Here is a 23463-nt window from a genome sequence, read left to right as displayed (position 1 = left end):
TGAGTGGGGGTGTGTGTACGCGCGCTCCCTTACGCGTGTAAGTCTTCTATACGTCTTAAGAATGTGAGGCGACACGAGTGGTGTGTTAAGTAGGAAATCTGACCTTAGTGGTTTTTACTTATTTAAGTGCTCGTCAAAGGGGTCAACTGCCCTTAATTCAGGGGGACTAGCAAGTCAGGGGGGGGGTCACGACCTCCCCCCCCCCCTCCAACACCGTGTTCGGGGTTGAGGGAGTTCACTTAATTAGAGGGTAAGGGGTTAAGGGGGGGGGGCGAAAGAAGGGGTGGTTGCAATCTCTAACAGGTTTCTATAATCGTGGGTATTTCTTTCGTGGTTTCTATATAACCGGGGTCTTTCTTATGGTTTCTGTGGCCGAATGTCTGTTTTGTGGTTTCTGGAAATATGGGGGGGGGGGGGGGTTCCGTGTGGATTTTATGATCAAGTGGTTTCTATGATCGACTTCTTTTTGTCGTTTCTATAATCGGGGCTCTTTTCCTGGTTTCTGTGTTCGGAGGTCCCTTAGTGGTTTCTATACTCGGAGGTCTTTTCCTGGTTTCTATGTTCAGAGGTCTCTTAGTGGTTTCTATACTCGGAGGTCTTTTCCTGGTTTCTATGTTCGGAGGTCTCTTAGTGGTTTCTATATTCGGAGGTTTTTTCCTGGTTTCTATGTTCGGAAGTCTCTTAGTGGTTTCTATATTCGGAGGTCTCTTCTTGGTTTCTATGTTCAAAGGTCTTTTAGTGGTTTCCATGACTGTGGGGTGCTTTTGTGGTTTCTATGATCTTTTATAAAGTTCTGGTTTCCATAATGTTTTCATAGTTTCTATAATGGGCGTAGGGGTGTCTTTTAGGGTTTCGATAACCTGGGGTCTTTCTTGTAGGGGTCTATAATCGGGGACCTTCCTGTGGTTTCTACGATCGTGGGGACTTTCTCGGGTTTCTATGATCAGTGGTCTCTTTTATTCTGTGATTTCTATGATCGTGGAAACCTATTGATCATATCATTCACCATAGTCATCCTCTACCCTAAAAAATGAGGATAAAATGTTTTTATGTGTATATATATATATATATATATATATATATATATATATATATATATATATATATATATATATATATATATATGGGTTAGAAATATGAAAGATATACACCACGTGGAGGACACATGCACCACGTGAGGGAGACACGGACACATACACCACGTGGAGGACCCATACACCCCGTGTTACCACGATAATACATGCTACGTATATGTATCACATATGGGTCACACATGTGATACATATGAAAAGACAGTCCACTCTCCTCCCCCGAGGGTTCAGTACAGGGAAGGGATACATACAGACGCACACGTATCATTCCAAAAGGAGAGAGAGAGAGAGAGAGAGAGAGAGAGAGAGAGAGAGAGAGAGAGAGAGAGAGAGAGAGAGAGAGGCCAAAAGGAAGTGGAAACCTCACGTTCAAGATGGCCGAGAACTTTGTGGTCTGCGTCAAGATTTCCGCTCTTAACGTCCCCCAGGATTAGTGTAAATAGACAGTCACAGATTATTACTATTATTATTATTATTATTATTATTATTATTATTACTATTATTATCATTATTATTATTATTATCATCATCATCATTATCATAATTATTATTATTATCATTATTACTATTTTCTTTCTTTCATACTATTCGCCATTTCCCGCATTAGCGAGGTAGCGTCAAGAACAGAGGACTGGGCCTTTGAGGGAATATCCTCACCTGGCCCCCTACTCTGTTCCTTCTTTTGGAAAATTAAAAAAAAAAATGAGAGGGGAGGATTTCCAGCCCCCCGCTCCCTCCCCTTTTAGTCGCCTTCTACGACACGCAGGGAATACGTGGGAAGTATTCTTTCTCCCCTATCCCCAGGGATAATTATTACTATTATCATTATTATTATTATTAATATTATTATTATTTTTTTTTTTTTTTTTTTTTTTTATACTTTGTCGCTGTCTCCCGCGTTTGCGAGGTAGCGCAAGGAAACAGACGAAAGAAATGGCCCAACCCCCCCCCCCCCCCCATACACATGTACATACACACGTCCAGACACGCAAATATACATACCTACACAGCTTTCCATGGTTTACCCCAGACGCTACACATGCCTTGCTTCAATCCACTGACAGCACGTCAACCCCTGTATACCACATGACTCCAATTCACTCTATTTCTTGCCCTCCTTTCACCCTCCTGCATGTTCAGGCCCCGATCACACAAAATCTTTTTCACTCCATCTTTCCACCTCCAATTTGGTCTCCCTCTTCTCCTCGTTCCCTCCACCTCCGACACATATATCCTCTTGGTCAATCTCTCCTCACTCATTCTCTCCATGTGCCCAAACCATTTCAAAACACCCTCTTCTGCTCTCTCGACCACGCTCTTTTTATTTCCACACATCTCTCTTACCCTTACGTTACTTACTCGATCAAACCACCTCACACCACACATTGTCCTCAAACATCTCATTTCCAGCACATCCATCCTCCTGCGCACATCTCTATCCATAGCCCACGCCTCGCAACCATACAGCATTGTTGGAACCACTATTCCCTCAAACATACCCATTTTTGCTTTCCGAGATAATGTTCTCGACTTCCACACATTTTTCAAGGCTCCCAAAATTTTCGCCCCCTCCCCCACCCTATGATCCACTTCCGCTTCCATGGTTCCATCCGCTGACAGATCCACTCCCAGATATCTAAAACACTTCACTTCCTCCAGTTTTTCTCCATTCAAACTCACCTCCCAATTGACTTGACCCTCACCCCTACTGTACCTAATAACCTTGCTCTTATTCACATTTACTCTCAACTTTCTTCTTCCACACACTTTACCAAACTCAGTCACCAGCTTCTGCAGTTTCTCACATGAATCAGCCACCAGCGCTGTATCATCAGCGAACAACAATTGACTCACTTCCCAAGCTCTCTCATCCCCAACAGACTTCATACTTGCCCCTCTTTCCAGGACTCTTGCATTTACCTCCTTTACAACCCCATCCATAAACAAATTAAACAACCATGGAGACATCACACACCCCTGCCGCAAACCTACATTCACTGAGAACCAATCACTTTCCTCTCTTCCTACACGTACACATGCCTTACATCCTCGATAAAAACTTTTCACTGCTTCTAACAACTTGCCTCCCACACCATATATTCTTAATACCTTCCACAGAGCATCTCTATCAACTCTATCATATGCCTTCTCCAGATCCATAAATGCTACATACAAATCCATTTGCTTTTCTAAGTATTTCTCACATACATTCTTCAAAGCAAACACCTGATCCACACATCCTCTACCACTTCTGAAACCGCACTGCTCTTCCCCAATCTGATGCTCTGTACATGCCTTCACCCTCTCAATCAATACCCTCCCATATAATTTACCAGGAATACTCAACAAACTTATACCTCTGTAATTTGAGCACTCACTCTTATCCCACTCTTATTATTATCATTATTATTATTGTTGTTGTTATTATTACTATTATTATTATTGTTATCATCATCATCATTATCCTTATAATCATTACTATCATTATTATTATTATTACTATATTCATTATCATTAATGTTATCATTATCATTATAACAACAATAATTTTCACCATTATCATCATCTTTACCATCATTATTAATATTACTGTTCTTATCAATACCATTATTATCTTCATCAATGTTATCATTATCATTATTATTATCATTACGATTATCATTATTATCATTATCATTATTATTATCATTATTATTATCATTATTATTATTACTATTATCATTATCATTGCCATTATTATTATTATTATTATTATTATCATTATTATTATCATTATTATTGTTATTATTATCATTATCATTATTATTATTATCATTATTATTATTATTATTATTATTATTATTATTATTATTATTATTATATTATCATTATTACTATTATCATTATCATTGCCATTATTATTATTATTATTATTATTATCATTATTATTATCATTATTATTGTTATTATTATCATTATCATTATTATTATTATTATTATTATTATTATTATTATTATTATTATATTATCATTATTACTATTATCATTATCATTGCCATTATTATTATTATTATTATTATTATTATCATTATTATTATCATTATTATTGTTATTATTATTATTATCATCATTATTATTATTATTATTATTATTATTATTATTATTATGATTACTATTATCATTACTACTACTATTATCATCATTATCATTATTACTACAATTATTATTACTATTATCATCATTATCATTATTAATATTATTATTATTATCATTATTATCATATATGTATCATGCTCTCACGTAACCAATATTACAATTAACCCCTTAAGTACAATGGCACCGACCTTTTGAACTTTGACCTGACCCAGGCCATTGTACCCAAGGCTCGTGCCACCGTACCCAAAGAGGTCGTACCGTCGTACCCAAAGGGGTCGTACCGTCGTACCCAAGGCTCGTACCACCGTACCCAAAGGGGTCGTACCGTCGTACCCAAAGAGGTCGTACCGTCGTACCCAAAGGGGTCGTACCGTCGTACCCAAAGGGGTCGTACCGTCGTACCCAAAGAAGTCGTACCGTCGTACCCAAAAGGGGTCGTACCGTCGTACCCAAGGCTCGTACCACCGTACCCAAAGAGGTCGTACCGTCGTACCCAAAGGGGTCGTACCGTCGTACCCAAGGCTCGTACCACCGTACCCAAAGAGGTCGTACCGTCGTACCCAAAGGGGGTCAACACTGGCATACTTGTATACGTCTTTCATACCCACGTGGAGGCATATGATAAGTGCCCCCCCCCAGCTCAAGTGCCATAATGCTCCTTGACCCCTCACGTGCAGCCCAAATTGCAGCCCTCAGGGCCAGCCACCACCACACGCACGCACGCACGCACGCACGCAAACCCACGCACGAACGTACACACTCACACACACACGGGCCTCTGTGGTGCGGTGGTTAGCGTTGCTGACCATGAGTCAGCACGGGTCACAGCATAAGTTCGACCCCTGAGGCGAGGCAGTCGGCCCAAACCCAACCTAGGTGCTTTATCCTCCCCTCATTAGGGAGCTGGTCGGTGGAATGGGTGCCTGGCATAGGCTGCTCTGTGTGTGTGTGTGTGTGTATACAAGAGTAAAGACATGGTACACATATATATATATACACAAGGTTAAGAGACGGGGCAGCACGAGTGTATACAACCCTCTCCACCATAACGCACACAGATAGGAACCATACACACACACACACACACACACACACACACACACACACACACACATACACACACACATACACGTGAGGGGAAAGAGACAAGAGAGGACATTCTCCCCCCCCCCCCCACCTCCCTCCTCCTCCACTAACCTCCACCTTATTATGAAACTGCGACCACAATGTGAACTCGCGAAAAGCAGAGCGGGCGTAACCAACACCATACGAAATCACGCGGTTCTGGGCCAAGTAAAAATAAAAAAAAACAGACGTGATACAGACAGACAAGCAAGAGAAGGCCACCCCAAAAGAAGAAAAAAAAAATAGATAAATAGATAAACACAGCGAGAGTTCAGCAGACGCAAGACGCTGAGCAGCAGACATGCGCGACCAGGGAGCCACAGAGAGAGAGAGAAAGAGAGAGAGAGAAAGAGAGAGAGAGAGAGAGAGAGAGAGAGAGAGAGAGAGAGAGAGAGAGAGAGAGAGAGAAAGCTAAGCAGCAGACATGGAGGGTAAAGTCCGGGGGCAGAGACACAGAGAGGAGCAGCAGCAGACATGGGGGGGGGCAGAGGGGAGGGGAGGAGAGGGGAGGAGTGGGGGGGAAGGAGGTGAGGGTAGAGAGGAGGGGGGAGGGGTCGGGGCAACGACAGTCAGCAGAATTCTGGACAAGGTCAGCAGACGCCGGAGGACAGCAGACGCCGGAGGACAGCAGCCAGCCTGGCCAAACACCATAGACATGAACACCAGCAGCGGCGCAATGGATGGAAATAGTTAAACTCAGTTGACGTAACACAGTTAGTGGGAGAGAGGGGGGGAGGGAGATATACAGTGCAGCCAGCACACACGTGCAGCAGTACAGACACGTGCAGCGATACAGACACGTGCAGCAGTACAGACACGTGCAGCGATACAGACACGGGCAGTGATACAGACACGTGCAGCGAAACAGACACGTGCAGCGAAACAGACACGTGCAGCGAAACAGACACGGGCAGTGATACAGACACGTGTAGCCACCGGACACGTGCAGTGATACAGACACGTGTAGTGATACAGACACGGGCAGTGATACAGACACGTGCAGTAATACAGGAAACACAGCAGCGTGTACACAGCAGGGGCTGCAGAAGTTAAAACATAAAGGAAATAGAAACAGACTTATATTCAAAGGACACCACAACCATACAAACAGAAGCGCAACAGACACACGCAGCCAGAGCAGCAGACACAGACACGACCAGGTCAGAAGACAGACAGATAGATAGATAGATAGATAGATAGATAGAGAGAGAGAGAGAGAGAGAGAGAGAGAGAGAGAGAGAGAGAGGTTGATATAGCCAAGCATAAGAATCCCGTCCGCTCTCCTCTGTTGGAGAACCTCGCCGTTTCCCCGTTCGCGAGGTAGCGCTAGGAACAGACGAAGATGGGGGATGGGGGTGTGTGGTGGTCTTACTGGATCGATATATTTGGGATGCCATTAAGACAGGAACAGGTCTCACCATCAAGGGTTCGAACCCCTCCAATCCTGTAACTCCGGCCAGTTACCACGTGTGTCTGACTATCTGTGAGCTACTACGTTCTTGGCACTCGGCTGGCACGTGTGCCACCGTGATACTGCATCTGCCTGTGTCACGTACTTGGGGGGGGGGGGGGGGGGTTGAGGGTCAGGTGTCCCCTCCGTGACGTGACCAGGGTTCAACGTACTGTGACCTCAGTCAAGCCAAGAAAAAATTGTCTCATTGCCTCGGCGAAAGAATATTCATTTTTTTTCCCCACTCGCGGCGTTACCACAAGTCGGCAGAGCCTGTTAACGCCTATATATATATATATATATATATATATATATATATATATATATATATATATATATATATATATATATATATATATATTCCTGCGAGCCCACGGGGAAATGAAACACGATAAGTTCCCAAGCGCACTTTCGTGTAATAATCACATTATCAGGGGAGACACAAGAAAGAAAAAAAATACACACACACACACACACATATATATATATATATATATATATATATATATATATATATATATATATATATATATATATATATATATATATATATATATATATTTGATTCCAGTTGGATATAATTTACTTTGAACGGTAACTATGTGAACACGACACTATGACCCTCTGTGTTGATTACCCATGGCCTCCGACCTGACCCTAAGCTTAAGCCTTAGGCCGTGGCCTCCGACCTGACCCTAAGCTTAAGCCTTAGGCCGTGGCCTCCGACCTGACCCTAAGCTTATAAAAAAAAAAGCCTAGGCCTCCGTAACCAAGGGAGGAGGACCTTCGCTCCGTTGCACTCGGGGATCGAGCCTCCCTCCTCCTGCTGCAGGAGGAGGAGGAGGAGGAGGAGGAGGAGGAGGAGGAGGAGGAGGTCAAAGACTCTCAGGTAGGGTCACCACGAGCCAGGGACACCCACCTCCCGCGAGCTGATCCTCGCCGAGCCCACCGTCAGGAGTGGACATCACGGCGACACTAACCTAACCCCCGACCCACTCATCACTCCTCTCCCTCACTCTCTTCTCTCACTCACACTCACTCTCCCACGTCGAGCCAGGCCGGATGCGCCGTGCTTGTTCATTTGAAAGCATTTGCATAAAGGGCGGACATGAGGCGAAAATCCGGGGGATGCTTGGTTGGGTGCAGGGGGCGCCCAGACCAGGGCTTGGTGAGGCCCCGGCCCCCAGTACACAGGCACGCCTCGTACCACGCCAGCCACGGGGCGCCCCACTCCCTCTCTCTCTCTACACACACACACCTGCTTAACCCCTACCATCACCCTCTACACACACACGCACGCGCGCGCGCGCAACCACGGCTCCCTCCACACCTACCTATCCACTACCATCACCCTCTACACACACACACACACAGACGCGCGCGCGCGCAACTACAGCTCCCTCCACACCTGTTTAACTACTACCACCCCCTATACACACACACACACACAACCACGGCCCCCTCCACACCTGTTTAATTACTACCACCTCCTATACACTCACACACACCCAACCACGACCCCCTCCACACCTACTTTACTACCACCACCCTCTATACACACACACACACACACACACACACACACACACACACAACCACGGCCCCTTCCACATCTCCCAACCACACCTCCATACCTCCCCCAGCCACGTCCCCAACAAGTCTTCCAAACCACAGCCTCCAAACACCTTCCAAACTACGGCCCCTTTACACCTCTCATACCTACCACCTCCCTCTCCCCGCCCCCACAACCATGGCCCTGGTACAAACGTACACAAACTTATTTCTTTTCTTTCCATCTTCTGATTCTTGGATCAAGCTTTTTCTGTCCCTGGGCCCCCTTAACCTTCCCCCCCCCCCCCCTCTCAGCACTGTCACAGCCAGAACCCACGGGTGAGAGATCCCTCTACCCCTTTCCCTCTTCCCCCTCCTACCTTTAGTCAGACCCCAGGTGAAACAACCCCTTCCCCCGTCCCTCTTGTCACAGCCACACACCCCCAGGGGGCGCTGGCTGGCTGGCTAAGCTGGTCCCCCGGGGGGATGAAGGTAGGTGGCGGTGACACCCCACAGGGGAAGGGCGGACCCTGGGAGCCGTAGTAACCCGTCAGGAGGGAGCGGGTCTGGTCGCACGAAGGGAGGGAAGGAGGGAGAGGGCGCCTGGCTACTTGCTATTCCCAGGGCGTCTCCAGTACACTCCTTGTGGACCAAGTTGGAGGAGGTACTCACCCCGCCCTCCAACCGCACCCTCCCACCCACCCTCCACCTGTTCTCCTCCTCCTACCCTCCAACTCTCTCTCCCTCTCCCTCTCCTCCAACCCACTGCCTCCCTCGTCTCCCTTCCTTCACCATTTGCCCATCTTCCTTCACTCTTAACCCCCCCATCCTCTCACCACCACCACCTGTCCCACCGTCTCTCCCATAGTCTCCTGTTCCACGGTGCGGAGGGTGGAGGGAAGGGAAGGGGAGGGGTGTCTCGTCTCTCCAGACACGCCCACCTCGTCCCTCCCCCACGCCACGACTCAAGTCGTGCTCTCATTAATCCTCCGTCGTTCATCGCCTTAAATGTAGTCAAGTCCATCAAAATGAAGCGTGTATGAAAGGAAGAAAGAGAAATAAATGCTTGTTAGTGGCCTGGTATGTCTTGACTCCTTGTGCACGACGGCACCACCCCTTGAGCACGACGGTACGACCCTTGAGCACGACGGTAAGACCCTGGAGCACGACGGTACGACCCCTTGAGCACGACGGTACGACCCCTTGAGCACGACGGTACGACCCCTTGAGCACGACGGTACGACCCTTGAGCACGACGGTAAGACCCTGGAGCACGACGGTACGACCCCTTGAGCACGACGGCACGACCCTTGAGCACGACGGTACGACCCTTGAGCACGACGGTACGACCCTTGAGCACGACGGTACGACCCTTAAGCACGACGGCGCGACCCCTTGAGCACGACGGTGCGACTCTTGAGAACAACGGCACAATCCTAGAGCACGACGGCACGACCTAAGAACACGACGGTACGAACCCTTGAGCACGACGTTACGAACCCTTGGGTATAACTCCAACCACGTACCGCGAACAAGGCAGGCACACGGTACCTCCGCCGCGGTACGACTGAGCTACACGCTACGGATGGTACCATAACCACTTCCGGCCACAACCCTCCAACAACAGTTGTGATCACAAATAACAACAACAACAACAACAACAACAACAACATTTTAATAACCCAATAACTCAGCTGATCATTAGACCTTAGAATCAACAGCGCATATCCCCCACATCCACCCCCCTCCAGAGAGAGAGAGAGAGAGAGAGAGAGAGAGAGAGAGATTTTCCCCCGGTGGGGGGGGGGTGTTACCTGACGTGTCACCCCTCTCCCCCCCCCTCCTCCTCCCCATACATACCATACCATACATATCATACCATACCATACATACCATACCATACCATACCATACCATACATACCATACCATACGCTAAAGTACGAAGGGGGCGTCGCATCGGACACACACACTGTCCCCCAACCTCGCTCAGGCATAAGTGTTTAAGACTCGCTCACAAGTGTCGTAATGTGAGTAAGTGAAAGATGTCTTTCTCTCTCTTTTTTTTTTTCTTCTTTTGATACAAGACGGTGCACAAAGCAGGGAGGGACGGGTCAATGGATCACGAAAGGCGCTGGGAAGCCCAGGTGCGGCGTGATGAAGGGAGATATTGGCCGTCTTCACCAATCCCTGACGATGGCGGCGACGAAGAGAAGACCCGACCCCGAACTCCCCCCCCCCCCACTTCACACGCGCGCGCGCGCGCGCAGGGTCAAGACAGAGGGGGGTAGGGAGAACCACCTCCACCTCCTCCTCCAGCAGGTAGTGCTGCCCCAGGGGCTCAGAGGGGGGAGAGGGGCTTCCTCCTCCTCCAGGAGGTAGTGCTGCCCCAGGGGCTCCGAGGGGTGGGGGGAGAGGGGCCTCTTCCTCCTCCAGGAGATAGTGCTGCCCTAGGGGCTCAGAAGGGGGGGGGGGGGGGAAGGACCTCTTCCTCCTCCAGCAGGAGGTGCTGCCCCAGGGGCGTCTCTTCATCTGCTGCTGGCACTATGCGGGTCCTTACGTGACCCACCACTGGCCAGAAATGAAAGGGCGCGGCGCAAGGCAGGGAGAGAGAGAGAAAGAGAGAGAGAGAGAGAGAGAGAGAGAGAGAGAGAGAGAGAGAGAGAGAGAGAGAGAGAGAGAGAGAGAGAGATCCTAGCCAGAGCCTGAAAAGGTGAGGTCAAAGGCCAGGCTACCATGCCGTCATTCTCAAGGGGTCGTACCGTCGTGCTCAAGGGTCGTACCGTCGTGCTCAAGGGTCGTACCGTCGTCCTAAAGGGTCGTGCCATCGTGCTTGAGGGTCGTACCGTCGTGCTCAAGGGTCGTACCCTCGTGCTTGAGGGTCGTACCCTCGTGCTTGAGGGTCGTACCCTCGTACTCAAGGGTCGTACCGTCGTGCTCAAGGGGTCGTACCTTCGTGCTCAAGAGATCGTACCGTCGTGCTCAAGAGATCGTACCGTCGTGCTCAAGGGTCGTACCGTCGTGCTCAAAGGGTCGTACCTTCGTGCTCAAGGGTTCGTACCGTCGTGCTCAAGGGGTCGTACCTTCGTGCTCAAGGGGTCGTACCGTCGTGCTCAAGGGTCGTACCGTCGTCGAAGTCAAAGGACTGAGCCAACACTGAGATTGATGTTAATCCCGTTAATCTGTTGCTCATTAAGTGATTAGTACATTCCGTTAATCACTCACTGTTTAACGGGCGAGACTGATTCATAATCTGATCAGCCAATCGCCCCAAAATCCTCGAATCAGCCACTACGATTGGCTACCCTAATTGGATGATTATAGGGACTGATTATCAACTGAATGATTAATCACACGATTCGTTCATCTGTGACTGGCTAATCACATCAGACCCTAATCTCTGACTGGCTAATCACATCAGACCCTAATCTCTGACTGGCTAATCACATCAGACCCTAATCTCTGACTGGCTAATCACATCAGACCCTAATCTCTGACTGGCTAATCACATCAGACCCTAATCTCTGACTGGCTAATCACATCAGACCCTAATCTCTGACTGGCTAATCACATCAGACCCTAATCTCTGACTGGCTAATCACATCAGACCCTAATCTCTGACTGGCTAATCACATCAGACCCTAATCTCTGACTGGCTAATCACATCAGACCCTAATCTCTGACTGGCTAATCACATCAGACCCTAATCTCTGACTGGCTAATCACATCAGACCCTAATCTGTGACTGGCTAATCACATCAGACCCTAATCTCTGACTGGCTAATCACATCAGACCCTAATCTCTGACTGGCTAATCACATCAGACCCTAATCTCTGACTGGCTAATCACATCAGACCCTAATCTCTGACTGGCTAATCACATCAGACCCTAATCTCTGACTGGCTAATCACATCAGACCCTAATCTCTGACTGGCTAATCACATCAGACCCTAATCTCTGACTGGCTAATCACATCAGACCCTAATCTCTGACTGGCTAATCACATCAGACCCTAATCTCTGACTGGCTAATCACATCAGACCCTAATCTCTGACTGGCTAATCACATCAGACCCTAATCTGTGACTGGCTAATCACATCAGACCCTAATCTCTGACTGGCTAATCACATCAGACCCTAATCTCTGACTGGCTAATCACATCAGACCCTAATCTCTGACTGGCTAATCACATCAGACCCTAATCTCTGACTGGCTAATCGCAATAGACCCTAATCTCTGACTGGCTAATCACAATAGACCGTTACCATCTGAGTAATTTATCACAGCAAATGGTTACTATATGATTCGAACCCTTGAGCTAAGATGAGGAGACTCGTAGCCCGTTTTCTTTCACCCTTCCGCCACCACATAAACGCCAGACTCGAAGTTCGTTTTCTTTCACCTTCCCCCACATATGAACGCCAAACTCAAAGTCCGTTTTCTTTCACCCCCTCCTCCACCACGTGGACACGGACGCCAGACGCGAAGACTTACCCTCCCACGGGCTTTCAGCAATATGGAGAAAACGGGAAGAGGGTGTACAACTTAAATGTTCTTTAGCACTGTCCTCCAAGACGCTTTTCTGAAGACCTGTGTCTTAAAGCTCGATGAGGACATCTACAGGAGCTTGTATACAATGCGAGGGCGTCCTTTGGCGGGCATCTCTTCCGAAGAAAACGGGACGAGGATATCTCCTCCTCCTCCTCCTCCTCCTTTCCTAATACGTAAATTTTGATTTACAGGGTAAACTACAGCAAGACAGACAGCTCCTGTGAATAGTATACAGTAATTGCTCCAAAAGGAGTAGCGTTTTCTTCTTCTAGTATTCCATTTTCTATCCACTTCAACGTATTGTCTTCATCTGGTGGCATTCTATTTTCTATCCACTTCAACGTATTGTCTTCATCTGGCGGCATTCCATTTTCTATCCACTTCAACTTATTGTCTTCATCTGGTGGCATTCCATTTTCTATCCACTTCAACGTATTGTCTCCATCTGGTGGCATTCCATTTTCTATCCACTTCAACGTATTGTCTTCACCTGGTGGCATTCCATTTTCTATCCATTTCAACGTGCTGTCTTCATCTGGTGACATTCCATTTTCTATCCACTTCAACGCCTTGTCTTCATCTGGCACTCCATTTTCTATCCACTTCAACGTCAACTAAAGAAAATTTTCTTTTTTCCCTCGGCAAATATTAAGACGTGGTTTCTGGGAAATTCAATTCTACATGTATATGCTGATGATTACTTCTATATGTAAAGTGTGTGATATATGTAAGTGGTGTGAAGAGAACCACGGTTCCCACTTCAGGAATATGTGTTAAGTGTGTTTAAAGTGGGATAAGCAGCAAGAAGCACTTAATATATATATATATATATATATATATATATATATATATATATATATATATATATATATATATATATATATATATTGGAAAAGATGACAATTTTGCGCGTGATCAAGATATTCCTATGAGTCCACGGGGAAAATGAAACACGAAAATTCCCAAGTGCACTTTTGTGTAATAATCACATCATCAGGGGAGACACAAGTGAGAAATATAACAGTCAGTTGATATACATCGCTGAGACGAAGCTAGGACGCCATTTGGTAAACATGCGATTGTTTCATTTTCCCCGTGGACTCATAGGAATATATCTATCTATCTATCTATCTATCTATATATATATAAAGTGGAGCAGACCGTGTCACCACACCACAGTGATCTTAGGCTGGGAGATAGATTAATTGATAGATAGACAGACGAATAGGCAGACAAACTGGGAGATAGACAGATAGATAGACTGGTAGATAAACAGATTAATGTAGATAGATATAGGGATAGGGAGAGAGTTAAATGACACTTAGATAGATACTTAGGATTAATGTTTGAGGTTTATGGACAAATGGTTGGGTCAGCGTCCCAGGTCAGCACACAGGGTTACTAACGTCAGCGTCCCAGGTCAGCACACAGGGTTACTAACGTCAGCGTCCCAGGTCAAGTGAGGCCAGAACACAGGGTTACTAACGTCAGCGTCCCAGGTCAGCACACAGGGTTACTAACGTCAGCGTCCCAGGTCAGCACACAGGGTTACTAACGTCAGCGTCCCAGGTCAGCACACAGGGTTACTAACGTCAGTGTCCCAGGTCAGCACACAGGGTTACTAACGTGAGCGTCCGTCCCAGGTCAGCACACAGGGTTACTAACGTCAGCGTCCCAGGTCAGCACACAGGGTTACTAACGTCAGCGTCCCAGATCAGCACACAGGGTTACTAACGTGAGCGTCCGTCCCAGGTCAGCACACAGGGTTACTAACGTCAGCGTCCCAGGTCAGCACACAGGGTTACTAACGTCAGCGTCCCAGGTCAGCACACAGGGTTACTAACGTCAGCGTCAGTCCCAGGTCAGCACACAGGGTTACTAACGTCAGCGTCCCAGGTCAGCACACAGGGTTACTAACGTCAGCGTCCCAGGTCAGAACACAGGGTTACTAACGTCAGCGTCCCAGGTCAGAAGACAGGGTTACTAACGTGAGCGTCCGTCCCAGGTCAGCACACAGGGTTACTAACGTCAGCGTCCCAGGTCAGCACACAGGGTTACTAACGTCAGCGTCCCACATCAGCACACAGGGTTACTAACGTCAGCGTCAGTCCCAGGTCAGCACACAGGGTTACTAACGTCAGCGTCCCAGGTCAGCACACAGGGTTACTAACGTCAGCGTCCCAGGTCAGCAAACAGGGTTACTAACGTCAGCGTCCCAGGTCAGCACACAGGGTTACTAACGTCAGCGTCCCAGGTCAGCACACAGGGTTACTAACGTCAGCGTCCCAGGTCAGCACACAGGGTTACTAACGTGAGCGTCCGTCCCAGGTCAGCACACAGGGTTACTAACGTCAGCGTCCCAGGTCAGCACACAGGGTTACTAACGTCAGCGTCCCAGGTCAGCACACAGGGTTACTAACGTCAGCGTCTGGTGTTCCGCAGGTGTGTCAGCTGCGTCTCTCCTGAGCCTGCCCGTGCCCCCGCCGCCCCTCGTCTCCCAGAGCTCCGCGGGCGGCCTAGGGGCGTCGCTCCCCGTGGGCGGCTCCCTCACGGGCTCCCTGGGCGGCTCCTTCCCGTTCCCGTACCACCCACGCCTCTGGCCGGCCCCGCCCCTCGGCCTCTCCACCAATCTGCTGAGAGACTCGCCCTTCTCGCTCCTCCCCTTCCTGCCGCGGCAGCCAACGGTGAGCCTCCCCGCCCACGTCACCTCCCCTGGCCACGCCCCGCAGCCCCTGACGTCATCGCCGGTCGGACCAATCACCTCGCCCCTCCTGACGAGCGCGGGTGCCTACTCCAAGGAATCCAAGCTAATGAGTGGTGAGTAAAAGCCACCCATGTTCTTTCACGCCTCCCATGTTCTTTCACCGCCTCCCATGTTCTTTCACCGCCTCCCTCTCAACCCCATCTCTTCTTCCGTACACAAAACGAATTATTGATGTTAAAACTCCCGATTGTTTGTTTGTTGTTGTTGTTGTTGTGGGGCACTGTGGTCTTCAAAACACCTGCTGTGGGGTGTGGGGGAAGAACACACCACACCCACCCCCCATCCCCCGCCCACTTGGTGTTGTGTGGGTGGAGGGGGAACTGTGGTCTTAAAACACCTGCTGTGGGTGTGGGGTGTGGGGGAAGAACACACCACACCCCCCCCATCCCCCGCCCGTTTGGTGTTGTGTGGGGGGGGGGGGGTGAACTGTGGTCTTCAAAACACCTGCTGTGGGTGTGGGGTGTGGGGGAAGAACACACCACACCCCTCCCATCCCCCGCCCGCTTGGTGTTGTGTGGGGGTGGGGGTGAACTGTGGTCTTCAAAACACCTGCTGTGGGTGTGGGGTGTGGGGGAGGAACACACCACACCCCCTCCCTCCTCCGCCCGCTTGGTGTTGTGTGGGGGTGGGGGTGAACTGTGGTCTTCAAAACACCTGCTGTGGGGGTGGGGTGTGGGGGAAGAACACACCACACCCCTCCCATCCCCCGCCCGCTTGGTGTTGTGTGGGTGGAGGGGGAACTGTGGTCTTAAAACACCTGCTGGGAGGGCATGGGTGATGGGGTGGATGGATGGGGGGGGGGGGGGAAAGCACAAGAACATCCTTCCCCCATTTTTTGTTATTGTGGGGGGGGGGACCTGTGGTCTTAAAACTCCTGCTGTGGGGGGGGGTGATGGGTAGAGGGAGGGAGGGAGGGAGGGGGGAAGAACACCCCTCCCGCCCCCCCTCCCCCCCCCCCGCGTCAAACACGGTGCTCGTAAAGAGGTGACAACAACGAGGGGGAGGGGAGGGGGGAAGGAGGGGGAGTAGCGGGGGGGGACATCCATCCCCCCTCCCCCCCTCCTCAACCAATTCCGTCGCTCAGAGATCTCACAGATTTCAACACCAACTCCCCCCGCCCACCACCTCCTCCTCCTCCTCCTCCTCCTTTCATCAGACAGACGGACGTACGTGCATACGCTCCTTCCCAGAGGGCTTCGCTCTGGCTGGGGGTGTAGTGTAGGGTAGGGTAAGGGGGGTAAGGTAGAGGGCTAGGGTAGGGTAGGGGGTTAAGTTAGAAGGGTAGTGTAAGGGGGTTAAGGTAGAGGGGTAGTGCAGGGTAGGGGGTTAAGGTAGAGGGGTAGTGTGGGGTAGGGTAGAGGGTTAAGGTAGAGGGGTAGTGTAGGGGGTTAAGGTAGAGGGGTAGTGTAGGGTAGGGTAAGGGGGTTAAGGTAGAGGGGTAGTGTAGGGGGTTAAGGTAGAGGGGTAGTGTAGGGTAGGGTAGGGGGTTAAGGTAGAGGGGTAGTGTAGGGTAGGGTAGCGCGTCGTAAGGTAGGAAACAAAAGTATACATATGAGGTGGTTTAGCCATCTTAAGATTAGAGAGAGAGAGAGAGAGAGAGAGAGAGAGAGAGAGAGAGAGAGAGAGAGAGAGAGAGAGAGAGAGAGAGAGGGCGAAAACATACGAGACGGCACGAAGCTTTCTGAGAAGATGGACGTACGTACACCACCACCACCACCTCTCACTTCTAGTGCTCTCTCTCTCTCTCTCTCTCTCTCTCTCTCTCTCTCTCTCTCTCTCTCTCTCTCTCTCTCTCTACACGTCGTCCGTCCCTTCCTCGGGGCCCACCGTCACACCCGTCGTCTCGCGTACGGCACACGGGGAGACAGACGGAGAGACAGACAGACTCGCTCAGGGTGAACGGGCCGACCCAAAAAAAAGCCCTCGCCAAGTGAACACGAACACACACACGCGCGCGTGTGTGGCACAGTGTGGTGGTGGCGGTGAGAGAGAGGGAAGAGGAGGGAAGAGGAGGAGGCGGGGAAGGGGAAGAGGAGGAGGAGGAGGAGGGGTTAGGGCGGTAGTGGGGTGGTGGCGTCGGGAGTTAAGAGCAAGAGAGAAGCTGTTCCATAAACCCGGTTATAAATCCACCGTTGATTAGATTAAAAAGCGTCGGAGGCGATAACGCTGCCCAGCTGTGGCAAGCGCTCGGCGCGCCACATGAAGTCCCACTCCGTCTTGGTGTAATAGTGATAAATGACAGGCAAATCTTACTGCTGCCACACACTCCAGCCCGCCAGGGAGGGAGAGGAGGGAGAGGAGGGAGAGGAGGGAGGGAGGGAGGGAGAGGAGGGCATCTGAGGGAGGTAGGGAGAGGAGGGCATCTAAGGGAGGGAGGGAGAGGAGGGCATCTGAGGGAGGTAGAAGAGGGCATCTGAGGGAGGGAGGGTAGGGAGAAGAGGGCATCAGAGGGAGGGAGGAAGGGCGAAGAGGAGGTTGTGATTCGTAAGGGAGGGAGGGGAAGGCATCATCGTGAGGGAGGGAGGGAGAGGAGTAAGAGGAGGGTATCATCCTGAGGGAGGGAGGGAGGGAGGAAGGGAGAGTAAGTTATCATCGTGAGGGAGGGAGGGAGCAAGAGGAGGGTATCATCCTGAGGGAGGGAGCAAGAGGAGGGCATCATCCTGAGGGAGGGAGGGAGGGAGGGAGGAAGGGAGAGGAGGGCCTCATCCTAAGGGAGGGAGGGCATCATCCCTCCCTCCCTCCCTCTAACTAGACTATCTATGGCCAGATGCCTTCCATCATTCTATTATCCCCCTCCTTCTAAACCTCTCTCTCTCTCTCTCTCTCTCTCTCTCTCTCTCTCTCTCTCTCTCTTCCCCCCCACTCCTCTCTCTTCCCCCACCTCCCCTTTCTCCATTTCTTTAGCTTTCTATTTCTTCCTCTTCCTCGTCCTTCACTCCCTCTCCTCCCTAGCTGCTGGGGTCATTTAGGCAACGGCCTAAGGGAGGGAGGGGGAAGGGGAGGGAGAGGGGAAATGGGTGGGTGAGTGGGGTGGGTGAGTGGGGTGGGTGAGTGGCAGATGGGCGCGGGTCGAGTGCCCGCCCTGGGCCACGCCCAGAATCAGGCGAATCTGTGTCGCGCTGGATTCTTCTGTTTACATCATTCTGCTTTACCTAAAGAGACGACCATGTCTCCTCCGCTTTACCTAAAGAGATGACCATGTCTCCTCCGCTTTACCTAAAGAGACGACCATGTCTCCTCCGCTTTACCTAAAGAGATGACCATGTCTCCTCCGCTTTACCTAAAGAGACGACCATGTCTCCTCCGCTTTACCTAAAGAGACGACCATGTCTCCTCCGCTTTACCTAAAGAGACGACCATGTCTCCTCCGCTTTACCTAAAGAGATGACCATGTCTCCTCCGCTTTACCTAAAGAGACGACCATGTCTCCTCCGCTTTACCTAAAGAGATGACCATGTCTCCTCCGCTTTACCTAAAGAGACGACCATGACTCCTCCGCTTTACCTAAAGAGACGACCATGTCTCCTCCGCTTTACCTAAAGAGACGACCATGTCTCCTCCGCTTTACCTAAAGAGACGACCATGTCTCCTCCGCTTTACCTAAAGAGACGACCATGTCTCCTCCGCTTTAACTAAAGAGATGACCATGTCTCCTCCGCTTTAACTAAAGAGACGACCATGTCACCTCCGCTTTACCTAAAGAGACGACCATGTCTCCTCCGCTTTACCCAAAGAGACGACCATCTCTCCTCCGCTTTACCTAAAGAGACGACCATGTCTCCTCCGCTTTACCTAGAGAGACGACCATGTCTCCACCGCTTTACCTAAAGAGACGACCACGTCTCCGCTTTACCTAAAGAGACGACCACGTCTCCTCCGCTTTACCTAAAGAGACGACCATGTCTCCTCCGCTTTAAGGATCGTACCGTCGTGCATAAGGGGATAAAATCATTGTAGACTAGGAAAAGCGTTTACATGAACCTAGATATCTAAAAACAATGAACTAGGCATTCGAAAACACTGAACCGAACTTAACATTAGAAAACACTAGACAGAACTTTAACATTCGAAAACAGTAGGCCGAATTTAACACTCCAAACCACTGAACTGAACTTACTTGAAAACAAATAACTGAACCCAACACCTGAAACCTTATTAACTGAACTTAACATCTGAACACATATTAACTGAACTTAACATCTGAACACATATTAACTGAACTTAACATCTGAACACATATTAACTGAACTTAACATCTGAACACATATTAACTGAACTTACCATCTGAACACATATCAACTGAACTTAACATCTGAACACATATTAACTGAACTTAACATCTGAACACATAATTAACTGAACTTAATATCTGAACACATATTAACTGAACTTAATATCTGAACACATATTAACTGAACTTAATATCTGAACACATATTAACTGAACTTAACATCTGAACACTTCTATCCGACCCCAACATTTGGCCTGAGTGTAAGATTTCCACGAGTGTGGGCACCGAGGTGGCCCACCACCATCTCTCCTTCCTACTCAAAGGGCCACACACAGGCCCTCCTTCAGAAGGGCCTCTCCTTCAGTAACACGGGATGCGCCCGTGTCGTGTATACGGGTCCCGTGTGCAGGCTTGAAGTGTGTGTGTGTGTATATATATATATATATATATATATATATATATATATATATATATATATATATATATATATATATGTTCACGACCGTAACGCATTCACGGGCAGCCCAGGGTCGAGCGCATAAGTTCGAATCCTGGTTAAGGCAGTCGGTCCACAGTCAACCCAGCTGTTCATCATCCTTCAGCGGGTTGCTTGGTCGATAAAATGGGTACCTGGCTCAGGATAGGATATACATATATATATATATATATATATATATATATATATATATATATATATATATATCCCTGGGGATAGGGGAGAAAGAATACTTCCCACGTATTCCCTGCGTGTCGTAGAAGGCGACTAAAAGGGGAGGGAGCGAGGGGGCTGGAAATCCTCCCCTCTCGTTTTTTTTTTTTTTTAATTTTCCAAAAGAAGGAACAGAGAAGGGGGCCAGGTGAGGATGTTTCCTCAGAGGCCCAGTCCTCTGTTCTTAACGCTACCTTGCTGATGCGGGAAATGGCGAATAGTTTAAAAAAAAAAAAAAATATATATATATATATATATATATATATATATATATTTCAAAGTTCTTTTTAATATTTATACGCCTGGCAATGGGTGGCCGAGAGATGAATATATGGGTACGACTTGCACGCGCAGGGGGAGGGAGGCAGGGAGGGAGGTAATGAGGCTGAAAATGTTGGGTTTTGCGGATGGGGTGTGGTGAGAGAGAGAGAGAGAGAGAGAGAGAGAGAGCGAGAGAGAGAGAGAGAGGGAGAGAGAGAGAGAGAGAGAGAGAGAGAGAGAGAGAGAGAGAGAGAGAGAGAGAGAGAGAGAGGATGTGACACGCAGATCTAAAATGTTACAGGGAGAGGGGCTCACGGTGTACGTCTACGTCACTGCTGCACAGACGACCCTGTCATCACTGTTGCACAGACCCCGTCTTCAATGTTGCACAGACCTCCGTCATCAATGTTGCACAGACCTCCGTCTTCAATGTTGCACAGACCCCGTCTTCAATGTTGCACAGACCCCGTCTTCACTGCTGCACAGACCCCGTCATCACCGCTGCACAGACCCTGTCATCACTGCTGCACAGACCCCGTCATCACTGCTACATAGACCCCGTCATCACTGCTGCACAGACCCCGTCATCACTGCTGCACAGACCCCCGTCATCACTGCTGCACAGACCCCGTCATCACTGCGGGACAGACCCCGTCATCACTGCGGCACAGACCCCCGTCTTCACTGTTGCACAGACCCCCGTCTTCACTGTTGCACAGACCCCCGTCATCACTGCTACACAGACCCCTCACTAAACAACGTCTCTATCACTGCTGCACACAGACCCCTCTATCACTGCTACACAGACCCCTCACTAAACAACGTCTCTATCACTGCTACGCACAGACCCCTCTATCACTGCTGCACAGACCCCTCTATCACTGCTACACAGACCCCTCACTAAACAACGTCTCTATCACTGCTACACACAGACCCCTCTATCACTGCTACACAGACCCCTCACTAAACAACGTCTCTATCACTGCTACACACAGACCCCTCTATCACTGTTGCACAGACCCCTCACCAACAGCGTCTCTGTATCACAGCGAGACACGTCAACTTCCCTGCGTCACACAGTTATCTGGCCCTCCCACCCCATCATCCTTGTTCCACAGAGACGGCAGGATTCCCCAGGATAGCCGGCTAGGATCCCCCGTGATCCTAGGAGGGAGGGAGAGAGAGAGAGAGAGAGAGAGAGAGAGAGAGAGAGAGAGAGAGAGAGAGAGAGAGAGATGGCCGGATGGCAGGAGGAGGAGGAGGAGGAGGAGGAGGAGGAGGAGGACACCACCACCACCACCTCCTCCCTCCCTCCCTCCTCCTCCTCCTGAGGGGGGGGGGGGAATGAAGGACTCCCCCCTCCCCTCCCCTCCCCTCCCTCCCTCCCTCACCGTCACACGGCAGCGTTGCCAGCTACTGTGGCCACACTCGTTCATCGTTCTGATCACCGCTGATTACTCTTTGCCTTTCTAAAAGGATTGTGTGCGTTAATCACCTGGTCCCTCCCTCCCCCTAATTCCCCCCTTCCCTCCCCCACGCCCCAGGACATTCTCCACCCATCCCATCCCCCTTTCCCATCCCCCTTACCGTCAATTAACACCCCCCCCCCCTTCCCCCTTTTATTCAATCTCTTGTCTTGCTCCATCGTTTCTGACGCTGGTAATGCGTAACTGTCTCTGTCCGGCGGTCTCTCTCTCTCTCTCTCTCTCTCTCTCTCTCTCTCTCTCTCTCTCTCTCTCTCTCTCTCACCTCAGCCTTCACCCTCTCCCATCTCACCCTTCACCTTCCCCCACCCACCACCTCCTCCTCCGCCTCAACCCGCCATTCATTTTCTTCGTCTCGCATCTCGCTGGCGCTCAGGCCACGACCAAGAATCCTCTTCCGGGGGACAGATACGACATATACAAACAACCAAACAAACAAATTGAAAAAGAGTAAAGAGAATATATATAAACAAGAGAATATATATAAACAATGTATGATAACTGGACTAAAGTGAGGGGGAAAACCCCGCTTTTTGGAAATCCAATGACAGTAGTTCTAAGGCCAGACAAAAGAAAAGGGGTTCGGTGTACGGTAAACCAGAGCCAAGCCGCGGAGGTAAAGAAACAAGTATCGCAACGCTCCATCCTCGACTCGCCAGCGTCCAGGCAGCGGCACCAGCAGCAACCAAGTGACGCTTAGTGTTACGTACGCTGGCAAATGGCGGAAGGGCACACACACCAAAGTGATATCTGTAGGAGAGAGAGAGAGAGAGAGAGAGAGAGAGAGAGAGAGAGAGAGAGAGAGAGAGAGAGAGAGAGAGACAAGAAGCTACGTGTGTGTGTCGCTGGGTAGCTTACACACCTTGGAGGTTGTCGTGGCGTCGGTGAGAGCACTCGATGTGTCGCGTCGTGGAATATGACGACCCTGCGAAGCGTCGAGTTTTCTTTTCAGGAGAAGAGGGGGAAGGAAAATGGGGGTTTGGGGAGGCCATGGAGCGTTGACGAGGTTATGTCTGCACTGCAGCGAACTCCTGTCTCAAGGTGCGTGGACAGAGGCAGCCCTCTGTCCAGACGGGACGTGACGCGACGGAGAGGAATTTCAAAATGAGGAT

The 23463-nt window shown here is 49.6% G+C and overlaps 2 protein-coding genes across 2 annotated transcripts in view; one reads left to right on the top strand and one right to left on the bottom strand.

The window, feature by feature from the left end:
- Window positions 1–23463, bottom strand: part of LOC139751466 (uncharacterized) — a 690594-nt gene that overhangs the window by 265179 nt on the left and 401952 nt on the right. The window lies entirely within an intron of this gene.
- Window positions 1–23463, top strand: part of LOC139751465 (uncharacterized) — a 393736-nt gene that overhangs the window by 48770 nt on the left and 321503 nt on the right. Inside the window, exon 2 of the mRNA XM_071666894.1 lies at window positions 15345–15719. Within this exon, the coding sequence (XP_071522995.1) occupies window positions 15345–15719 (375 nt within the window). The remainder of the gene's footprint in view (window positions 1–15344; window positions 15720–23463) is intronic.

The sequence above is a fragment of the Panulirus ornatus genome, chromosome 11 (assembly GCF_036320965.1).
Source record: "Panulirus ornatus isolate Po-2019 chromosome 11, ASM3632096v1, whole genome shotgun sequence".
Classification (NCBI taxonomy): Eukaryota; Metazoa; Arthropoda; class Malacostraca; order Decapoda; family Palinuridae; genus Panulirus; species Panulirus ornatus.
Note: the sequence above shows the minus strand (reverse complement) of the source record. Positions and strands in the feature narration are given on the sequence as shown.